This window comes from Vicia villosa, linkage group LG3 (assembly GCF_029867415.1).
Source record: "Vicia villosa cultivar HV-30 ecotype Madison, WI linkage group LG3, Vvil1.0, whole genome shotgun sequence".
NCBI classification, from domain to species: domain Eukaryota; kingdom Viridiplantae; phylum Streptophyta; class Magnoliopsida; order Fabales; family Fabaceae; genus Vicia; species Vicia villosa.
The window spans coordinates 47,329,199-47,339,555 of NC_081182.1; the positions used below are offsets into that span (position 1 = coordinate 47,329,199).

General features: G+C 34.8%; 1 protein-coding gene across 11 annotated transcripts; it reads left to right on the top strand.

Annotated features, from left to right (window-relative positions):
• The first annotated feature begins 3,977 nt into the window (after positions 1-3,977).
• Positions 3,978-9,864, top strand: LOC131661294 (protein DEFECTIVE IN MERISTEM SILENCING 3-like). Of its 11 annotated transcripts, none has more exons than XM_058930777.1 (11): positions 3,978-4,832; positions 4,919-5,113; positions 5,602-5,734; positions 5,847-5,908; positions 6,907-7,050; positions 7,206-7,320; positions 7,854-8,091; positions 8,252-8,443; positions 8,528-8,848; positions 9,128-9,347; positions 9,552-9,864. In XM_058930777.1, exons 3-11 carry the CDS (start codon positions 5,671-5,673, stop codon positions 9,588-9,590), a joined length of 1,395 nt encoding a protein of 464 aa, XP_058786760.1. In that variant the 5' UTR covers positions 3,978-4,832; positions 4,919-5,113; positions 5,602-5,670; the 3' UTR covers positions 9,591-9,864. The 11 variants fall into 11 exon arrangements, with proteins under 11 accessions (XP_058786760.1, XP_058786758.1, XP_058786765.1 ...); XM_058930775.1 differs by having other exon boundaries at positions 5,610-5,734; XM_058930782.1 differs by having other exon boundaries at positions 5,610-5,734; positions 5,847-5,896.
• The last annotated feature ends 493 nt before the right edge of the window (positions 9,865-10,357 follow it).

The window sequence follows — 10,357 nt, forward strand, 5'->3', positions numbered from 1 at the left end:
GTGATCAGAACACTCTAGAAGACTTAGAGGTTATCTAAGTGGAAAACCATTGTAATCTTGTGTGATTAGTGGATTAAATCCTCAGGTGAGGTAAATCACTCCAAGGGGGTGGACTGGAGTAGTTTAGTTAACAACGAACCAGGATAAAATCATTATGCAAATTGTTTTTATTTTAAGAGTTTTAAAGCTACACTTATTCAAACCCCCCCTTTCTAAGTGTTTTTCTATCAAGACTATCAAGACTGAACACTTCATTAATTTGAGGGATGAAATTAATGTTGTTGATTTTTAATTGACTGAATATGAATTAAGGGATGCTGTTAGATGTAATTTAAATTCAACTTTGTAGTTGTATTTGCATTTCATTTGGTGCTGCATTTAGCTTTAACTTGAGATACATTTGAATTTCTTTTGTTGTATATAAAATGAATCATTATTTTGAAAAAGTTTGTTAGAAAATTTAGGTAATATCTCAATTCACTCCTTGATACTCTTAGCCACTTAGCGCAATTTTATTTATGCTCCTTGCTTTCGGAGATAAATATAAGAAAGCAAAAAAAATTGGCCAAAATTTGTTTTTTTTTGAAGATATATCTCCGAAAATACACTATTTCAGTAAAAAAATGAAGGCCAAATACCCTTTTTCGTCCTTTATCTTTTGCTCGGGTCCAATTTCGTCCCTTAATTTTTAAAAAGTGCAAATAGCTCACTTAACTTTTTTAAATGGATCACGTTGGTCCTTCCGTCCATTTTATGATAGCGGACGTTTATTAATGCTTGCGTGGCATATGACTTGGTAACATCTTCCTTTAGCTTCTTCTTCCTTGTTCTCTGCAAACGAATTAGGATTTTTATCCCCTTTCCAGAAATTGAACGGTCTCTCCATGAAATCTTCAAGTTGTTCGTCCTCTATGATACAAAGAAGCCATGAAAGTTTGAACATGCCATGGAAACTGCTCTGCCACTGCGAAGATAGGGCGATTCTACGAAGGGCGACGACAGCTAAGAGCTTTGGGAAACATTTCTGGGGATGTCAGCATTATAAGGTATGTTATTTAGTCATTTGAAGGTTAGTTGTAATGTCTATGAAGTTGAACAACATTTTATGTGCTTTGTAGGGATCTGGGCAACCCGGGTGTGGGTTTTTCGAATGGTTTTATGAGGAAACTGAAGATCATAAGGGACAACTTGTGATGTCCAGGCTCTAAAAGCTTGCTAAGAGATTGTATGATATGCAGGTGGAGTTTTTAAAAGTTAAAGACTCATGTGAAAAAACAAGGAAAGAGATAGACCAGTTTAAGAGGTTGTTGAACAAGATGAAGCTGAAAAAATATTGGATTATGATGCTTGTTGTAATGTTCATAGTTATGGGTTTTATCATGTATTAATTTCTTCTGAGTTAGGCAATTAGTCAAGGTTCTATGTTTGTTTTGGGTTTTATCATGTATCAGTAATTCTTCACCAGTTGTATGCAGCATTTTATTGAGTTATGATGAATTACACTTATTGTGTACCAACATTTTATTTACTTTTTATGAATAAGTTATTGTATCAGTAATGGCGAATGAAGTTATGCAATTGAGTTATGACGTATCAGTTATGGTACCAACATTTGTACCAATTGATAATACAAGATAGTAAAATTGAGGCAAATTGAGATATTAGAGACAACATATGTTCAAAATAAAATGACATTGATTAACATGTTCAAACTACGATTGTTCTAACACAAAATACAAACATTATACTTGAACCCAAAAGTGGTTCCAAACCTAAGATTGATCAAACTAAACACAAAATACAAACATTGTACTTGAACCCAAAAGTGGTTCCAAATCTAAGATTGTTCAAACTAAACACAAAATACAGACATTGATTAAACTAAGCATTCTTCTTGGGTGTGGATCTTTTTGTTGGTGTAGTCCTTATTGTTGTTGGGTCAATGACATTTTTGGATGCAGTCAATCTGGTTGTAGGTCCATGTGGTACCCATGGAGCTGGTCCCCTTCTGACACCCAACTTCTTTGTCTTTCATATATCTGGTTGTTGAGCAACCTTTCCTTTAGAAGCTTGAGAACTTTGAGATATTGGTTGCTGAGAAGGCCTTGGTGCAGTCACTTGAGATTGCTAAGTAGGAGTATGTGTTGGTGCAGTCACTTGAGATGGCTGAGTAGGAGTAGGTGGATGTGCAGTCACTTGAGATGGCTGGGTAGGAGTAGGTGTTGGTGCAGTCACTTGAGATGGCTGGGTAGGAGTCTCTTGAGCATGCCCTATAACTTTACATGTTGCTTTGTTATGCCCTGGCTTCTTGCACCTACTACATCTCACAATTAACCTTGTTCTCCTTATCTTCCTGTCAGTTTCCTCATAAAACCATTCAAAAAACCCACACCCGGGTTGCCCAGATCCTTGCAAAGCACATAAAATGTTGTTCAACTTTGTAGACATCACAACTAACCTTCAAATGACTAAATAACATACCTTATAATGCTAACATCCTCAGAAATGTTTCCCAAAGGTCTTAGCTGTCGCCGCCCTTCGTAGAATCGCCCCTCCGCAGTGGCAGAGCGGTTTCCATGGCATGTTCAAACTTTCATGGCTTCTTTGAATCATAGAGGACGAACAACTTAAAGATTTCATGGAGAGACCGTTCAATTTCTGGAAAGGGGATAAAAACCCTAATTCGTTTGCAGAGAACAAGGAAGAAGAAGCTAAAGGAAGATGTTACCAAGTCATATGCCACACAAGCATTAATAAACGTCCGCTATCATAAAATGGACGGAAGGACCAACGTGATCCATTTTAAAAAGTTAAGGGAGCTATTTGCACTTTTTAAAAATTAAGGAACGAAACTGGACCCCGCGCAAAAGATAAGGGACGAAAAATGGTATTTGGCCAAAAATAAAAAAGCTTTGTGATGTGTATCTCTGAAGCAAAAGAGCATTTTTGAAACCGCACATAATGATGGAATCAGATGGAGCGGAGCGGAATGGAACGGAATAAAATGATATTCTATTCGTTGGATAATTTAAAAATGGATGGAGCGGAGGGGAAATGAGTGGTATGGATTCCATTCTATTCCATCACTTACCACCATATTCTTTCCCCTCCGATTTGGGCGGAATGAACAATTTGCCTTATTCCGTCATAAAATTTCCAAACAATGGAATGGTATCTTCGTTCCGCTCCGTTCCATTCTGCTCCATCCCACTCCGCTCCGCTCCATTCCGCTCCGCTCCATTCCGCTCCGTTTATTTCGTGATATCCAAACATAGCCTAAGAGCTCGTTTGGCCTAGCTTTTTATCTACTTATTTTCTCCTTATAAGGAGATGGAGGGCCAAACACATTTTTTATAAAGCTCTTATGAAAAAAAGTAGCTTTTTTTTAAAGGCAAAAAATTGAATAAAATGAGCTTGTAAAAAAGTCGTTGAAACTAACTTTTTTGGAGCTTAAAACATGTGGTCGCGGTTCGAATCCCGATGAAAACATTTTCTTTTAAAAAAAATGGCACTTATGCAGTAGACGTATGTTTTTCAATTTTTTTTTATGGTTTATAACATCTAGAGTTATGTTTTATTTATTTATTTTATTTTGTTTACATCATTTTTGTAGATATTAGTATTGTCCAACTTTTATTTGTTTTGTATATTATATCTTATTTTATTGTATAAAAATTTTCAATAATAATATTATTAATTTTTTATACTATACACTAAATTATATAGGTTAATACAACACGTATATATATATATATATATATATATATATATATATATATATATATATATATATATATATATAATTTTAAAGCTTAAAAAATAATCATAATCAAACAACTTTAACTTTATTTTAAAAGTTCATATTTTTAACTTTAATTTTAAAATAAAAGACATAAAAAAGTTGGGCTAAACGAAGTCTAAGAATCCATGAGGTGAGATATAAGTTATTCTCTAGAAGCGAATCCTTTGACTTTGGATGATGAAAATAAGGAGATAAAAAACATGAGAGAATGCAATTTTCTGAGTGAGATAGAGGAAAATCAGAGTGAGAAAGACTTCTTCCCGCACTAAAGTCATGGAAACCTTACCCCTCTTTCATCTGCATCTTCCTGATCTTGTGCTGCAATGGAGGTATAAACTCCACAAGAATCCCTCCACATTAAAACCTTTTTGCATGGACTAAGTTGTTCCTGGTTTAAAGACTTGTCCAACAAAAGCTTTTCTAAAACGTGACAAGTCACATTCTTCAACTGTAAACTGCAGAGAACTCCGAATTAGGACCTGGATTTTTTTCAGAACTTCCTCCTCTAGATTTTACAGGATCAAATCTTCCACTTTTCTTGGCCCGATGAAAGTGTTTAGGGTTTGATAGATAAAGCAACCCCTGCGTTATCTCAGTTAAGGTACTTCCATTTCAACTACACAAACAATGGTAATTCTCGCTTCACTTCCTTCAAACCCCTTTCTCCACGCGGCGATTTCTCTCAGAACAATCAAAAAGGTCGTAGTAACACCGCCCATTTCGAAGACTCTACCACACCCAATCAAAACCCTAATCTTGTTCCTTATGATTGAACAGCGTATAGGGTTCTTGTTTCTTCGTTTGGGGATCCTCCTGAAGTTTGGCCCGATGCTGGAATTGTTGTTCGCCCGGCGGTTATGATGTGTCTGGTGGAGGTGGAAGTGGTGCTAGCAGAGGTGGTGATTCCGATTCGGCGAATTCGATAGATGGGTGTTGGGGTGGGTCCAATTTGGGAAGTAGTTTCTCTACTTCGAAGCAAATTTGCAAGGGGCTTGATAAATTCGTAATTGGACAAGAGAGAGCCAAGAAGGTGTGTGTGGACTTTTTTTTCAATGGTTTTCTTTTCAGTGATTGAGAATGGTTTTGTTAATGTTGTAACCTTAATTGGATTTGTAGGTGCTTACTATGGCATTTTATAATCACTTTAAGAGAATATTTTGTGAAAAGTCCATGTGGTTTTTGATGTTCTTACTATTTGGAATGAAAGGCCTGCAGAAGATTCAAGTAATGATGGTAAAGCCAATCTTGTTGTTGATGATGAAGTTCAACTTGAGAAAATTAATATCCTTTTCATGGGGCCTACGGGATCAGGTAAACTAGTTTTCACCCTCTCCACTCTCCAGTGTATTCCGTACTTACAGCTCTGCGGGCCATAGCAGATATCAGTGGCGATTTTTGTTAGCCGCAACGGTACATATGGTCTGATATTGTGGGTTTTTCCGTTATAATCTGCTATGACGGTGCCACAAAGGGGCCGGTACGCAGGGATTTTGGCTCTCTGCCATGAACCGCCATCTTTCATTGACAACTCTGTGCACTAGTATAGTATTGAATTTTTTAAAGTTAAAGCAGCAGCACAATTTTGTAAAAGCAAAGTTACACTACGGTCTAGGTTGATAAATTCATAGAGCCAGTGATAGGACCATTATAAAAAATTAATTCATTTAATTTGATTTTTTTTTTGTCTAGGATTTAATCGGATTTTATTGTGTCAAATATATGATTAAGTGAACAAACATTACTCTATGTATCAAACATGTTCGATCCACGACAACTGAGGTTTTTTTAATCCTCTTAAGTCATGCAGATTCCCAGCGGTAGGAAACATCTAGAGAATCAATAGGAACCGTCGGATCTTAATCAATCAAATGATTTTGATTGATTTTGGTCAAACGGTACAGATTATGTCGCCGTACGTGATTGTGGCTGCAGGTACCGATTCCAAAATGACGCGACGCATCATCGATTGACTTATTTATATTCTTCAGATTCTTTACTCAGTTTACCCTATTCATATTTTCGAAAATTCAGACTCGCCGCGCAGCACTCATTCACGAAATCATGTCTCAACCAACAAGCAACAGCAGCAACCAAGTCAGCAACCAGGTCAGTTTCCCTCTGCATACTTCTCTATTCTCGTGTCTCGCTTGATTTTCTACCGCCTTCGTAAGTTACTTTCTTTTTTTCTTCATGAACTTTTTCTGTAGATGTTCTCCGATTTTAATTACTATGTGATTTTGCATGTTAGAGATGGCTCTTTTATGATACAAATTTGTTATTGATTATGATTGATTAAGTTTAACAACAGAGAAAAATTATGAAATTATCAATTGGAAAAAGAGATTTTATTTACTCTGGTGTAAAATATGAAATTATTAGTCGGAGACATTTGTTCGGAAATAGGGGTATTAATTACTCCGTCGTAATTTAATTTAAGGTCGATAGATTTTCTTTGCGTTAGGTAATAAATTCAAGAGAATCGTTAAATTCTGTCATATAACCTACATTTATTTCGCTCGCATTATAGTTACTATGTGATATTGCATGTTTAGAGATGGCTCTTTTATGAAAGAAATTTGGTTTCTAGTGTTATTTATTATGCTTGGTTAAGAAATTTCAAAGGAAAATTATGCTTCCTAAAATTCATTTATGGATTTAGTGTTATAATTTGATGGATTTTCTTAACCCTTTTTCATGTTTTTTTGGATGGATCTAGCTATCTCTGGTCAAGAAGTTAGAGACTAATTCCTTTCTATGCCAACCTTGTACTTATGGAAGTTCTTTTCCCGCTTTTATCTATGAAATTTTACCTGATCATTTTACTTTAATGGAAGCAATTAAGTATTAATATAAAAATAAATGGAGAAATGAAATCTAAAGTGAGTAGGAAATTTATTCATACATAAGCAGCATGAATCTATATGGTTAAACTTCCCAATATCTCTTTAATTAAAGACTGGATGATTGATCATTCATTTGGGAATGGACAGACTTTTTGGGAAATCTACCTGTTGAAGTAGTACCTAGTATTTAACTAATTGTTTTTCCTGTGTGTAAGCATTATCTGTAGATATTATGTGTGTGAATAAGTTCTTCTTGTGCAGCATTTGGTTCATACCATGCCAGTGTTTCTCCAAGGGACCTCGGCATCAGTGCCAATGGATATGAGTGAAAGCTCCATGGACACAAAAGACAACGTGCAAAATAGAGAATTGATAAATGCAGAAAATAGCATCACGCACTCCAAGGTAGGTTATAATTTATAAAGTTTTTATAAACAGAAAATATTGTTTCTCTGTACTGCATGTGTGTACAATATAATATATATACATACTGATTTAAGTTTCTGGATTTTAATGAGTGATGATGAATTTTAGAATATTAACTTAAGTAATATTTTTAGAAACTAGAAGACGAACTGCTTATGTTTGGGAAGAAAATTAAGCAGCATGAGAAAAGAGTGAATCTTTTGAACAGGGAAAAAGTCAAATTAGACGGCTCCATTATTCACTTGCAAGGTAAATTCATTTGTACTTTTTAAGGTAACTTTACTTCTTGGCTTTTGCAATTGGGGATAAGAAGCTACATATCATGAAAAATATTGACAACCTAATTCTGTAAATTGCATTCACTGAAACAATGGTCTAAAGTTTCCTTATTCTGAAGGTAGCATAAGTTTTATCTGTTTATTTATACAATAATATTTTGATTATTAAGTTTATGTGGTCCTGAAACTTGAGATCATCCCCATTAGCAAGAGATATGGAAAATAAAAAGTAGGCCAATCAGCTTTGGAGGCTGAGATTGGCTGACCCCAAATTCTATGATGGGACACTGTAAATATGTTTCAGGAATGCATAGACTGAACATTGAAGTGCATATCTCAAGTTTTTTTATTATTTCACTATTAAGGATAAGGATGCAATAAAATTCAAATTGTCCCCCTTCATTTTTTAAAAATGAAATATCTTTTAGTAAAATATTTCTGTAATAGCTATCTATCTATGATCTATCAACAAAAAGGTGTTTTTATGTTTTTCTTTATTCATAGTTGCTATTGGGAAATCAAAGTCTTCAAGCGCAACAAAGATTGATAATGCAGAGGATACCCTCAGTACAACCGAGGAGGAGGTACTTGAACAGATATTGCAGCACGAAAGATCTGCTGCTGGTGTTTTGTGCCATATAAAGACTCGTTATGGATCGCATGCTTCTCTTCTTGCACCAACAAAGGATATTTTAGGTATTGTTCCTATGCTGGGAAGAGTTGAGGATGACAATCTCAACAGGTACATTTTGTATGAATGTTTTTTTTTTTGGCTTGCAAAATCATGCGCACTCATTTCAATCTTGTAATAGCTTGTATGTTTCTTCGGTCTTTGTCACATTATCTTTAAGCAAGATGAAAAATAATTTAGTTTTTGTTTTGTTAATATCTATGAAATGCAGACTTTTCTCAGAGTATCTCGGAGTGGAGACTATGTTGGCAATTGTTTGTAAAACTTATGAAGGAGTTCAAGCTATCGAAATGTATGACAAGGAAGGCTGCATAAATAAAAGTAGGGGTCTTCATGGGCTAGGTGCAAGTATTGGAAAGACTTTGGACGGTCGATTTTTAGTCATATGTCTTGAATCTCTAAGGCATGACTACTAGAATCTGGTTTGTCTTTTATTTGTGATTGTGGATAAATCTGTGTTTTAAACCTTTTTCCTCTTTTGTTTTAGGCCTTATGAGGGTAAATACGTGGTTGATGATCCACACAGGAGGTTGGACATTTTAAACCCAAGATTGCCCAATGGGGAGTGTCCGGCTGGATTTCTTGGGTTTGCTGTGAATATGATTAATATAGACACAGAGAACCTATTTTGTGTAACTCAGAGTGGTTTTGGCCTCAGAGAAACTCTGTTTTATAATCTCTTTTCTTGTTTACAAGTATATAAGACTGGGGCTGAAATGGTACAAGCACTTCCTTTCATAACTGACGGAGCTCTTTCTTTAGATGGAGGAATGATTAGGGGTTGTGGTGTATTTTCCTTCGGCAAAAGGTAAGAATATGAAAAGCCGATTATTTATAAATTATATATATGGTGACTAATCTTTCTCAACCATATCCTGTAGAAATCTTTTCATTTATCTCTCAAGAGGTGGTTTTGCTAGATTAACTGCATTTTTCAAAGCTGTCCATAAAAGGGTCTGACAAAATAGATGTTCTAAAATCCTTTTAAAAATATAAGCATTTTATAAACATCAAACTGCTGTTTGTTTTAATTTGTACAATCACCAAATACGTGAATTGAAAAAAAACTAACTGTTGGGGCCTGCAGGGAAGATGTTAATGTGAGATTCCCCAAACCAGAAAGATCAGCTGTGCTTGATGAGCAAGTTAAAATTGAGAAGGAACTGAAGGACGCCCAACGGGAGAAGGAAAAACTTTTGGAGGATCTAAAAAGGGAAAATACATTATTGGACATAGCAAGGCTCCATTTCACAACAAAGAAGAATGATTTTCTTGATTATTTGGCTTCTTCATCAAAGGCAGCCCAGGTAATATTTCTGGATATTTTAATTTAAACCCTAGTTGATTTATAAATTATTGAGTGTAGTTTAATAGTTTATTATTAAATTGTTGAATTTCATACTGGCGTATGCTCACTACATTATCCTATTGTTTAAAGCTTCCGGCTTTTCAGTAAATCTTGAAATGTAATCTAATTCGCTATGCTAATGTTTTCCTTGTTCTAATGACAGCGCCAGCTTCACAATGCTGCTCGTTCCATGCCCCGATGATGGGAAAGCTATGTATCCATTTTGTAGACTGGCTCTGGAAGGGGAAGGTTAAGCTCTGTTGAGGCTAAGAAAAATAAGATTATACTTGAGGAGGATACTGGTACGAGGTTTACCCAAATGCATATGACAACTGTTTTTTGGGTTACATGAATTAGTGAGTGTCATTGGAGGCTGTGAATGTTTGTAGTTCTGCTTGTAATTTTATGTGACCTTTGAATTCTGAATCATTTGAAATGGATATCTTCGACAAACAAGTATTTGTTAGTTTTAAATATTTTTTAATTTTAACTAGCTTTTTTACTTAGAATAAAACATTTTGTTTTTAAATATTTTTTTAATTTTAACTAGTTTTTTTTACTTAGAATGAAAACATTTTGTTTTTAATAAAATATTTTTGCACAAATCAAAAGTAAATTCAATCAAGAAATTATTGTCATTACAAGGTTCAAATAAAAATCATTAACAAAGCTAGATCAGGGACACCCCCATAATATTGGGGGGTTTTAGCTACTCATAGAATCTAAGAAAAACAAAATACAAGAAAAACAAAATACAAAGTTTAGATATTAGAGATAATGAAATGAAAATAAGTCTTCAATCTCTTGGACTTCATGAAAAGCTTGATTCACCGTGAAATTTTGAGTTCTCCAACCTTAAAAATGTGTTTTTATCGTCAAAAATTGCCCCACCTGATACCAATTGAAATTCTAGTATGACAGACTCAGGATGTCAATCACGATGTCAAGACATTTGATCTGTTATCAGTT

Excerpts from the sequence above, each read along its gene's own strand:
- LOC131661294 (XM_058930777.1), top strand. The coding sequence starts at position 5,671 with ATGATTTTGATTGATTTTGGTCAAACGGTACAGATTATGTCGCCGTAC. Across the intron at positions 5,735-5,846 it reads GTACGTGATTGTGGCTGCAG|CACTCATTCACGAAATCATG; the intron begins GTACCGATTCCA and ends CTCGCCGCGCAG. Across the intron at positions 5,909-6,906 it reads GCAACCAAGTCAGCAACCAG|CATTTGGTTCATACCATGCC; the intron begins GTCAGTTTCCCT and ends CTTCTTGTGCAG.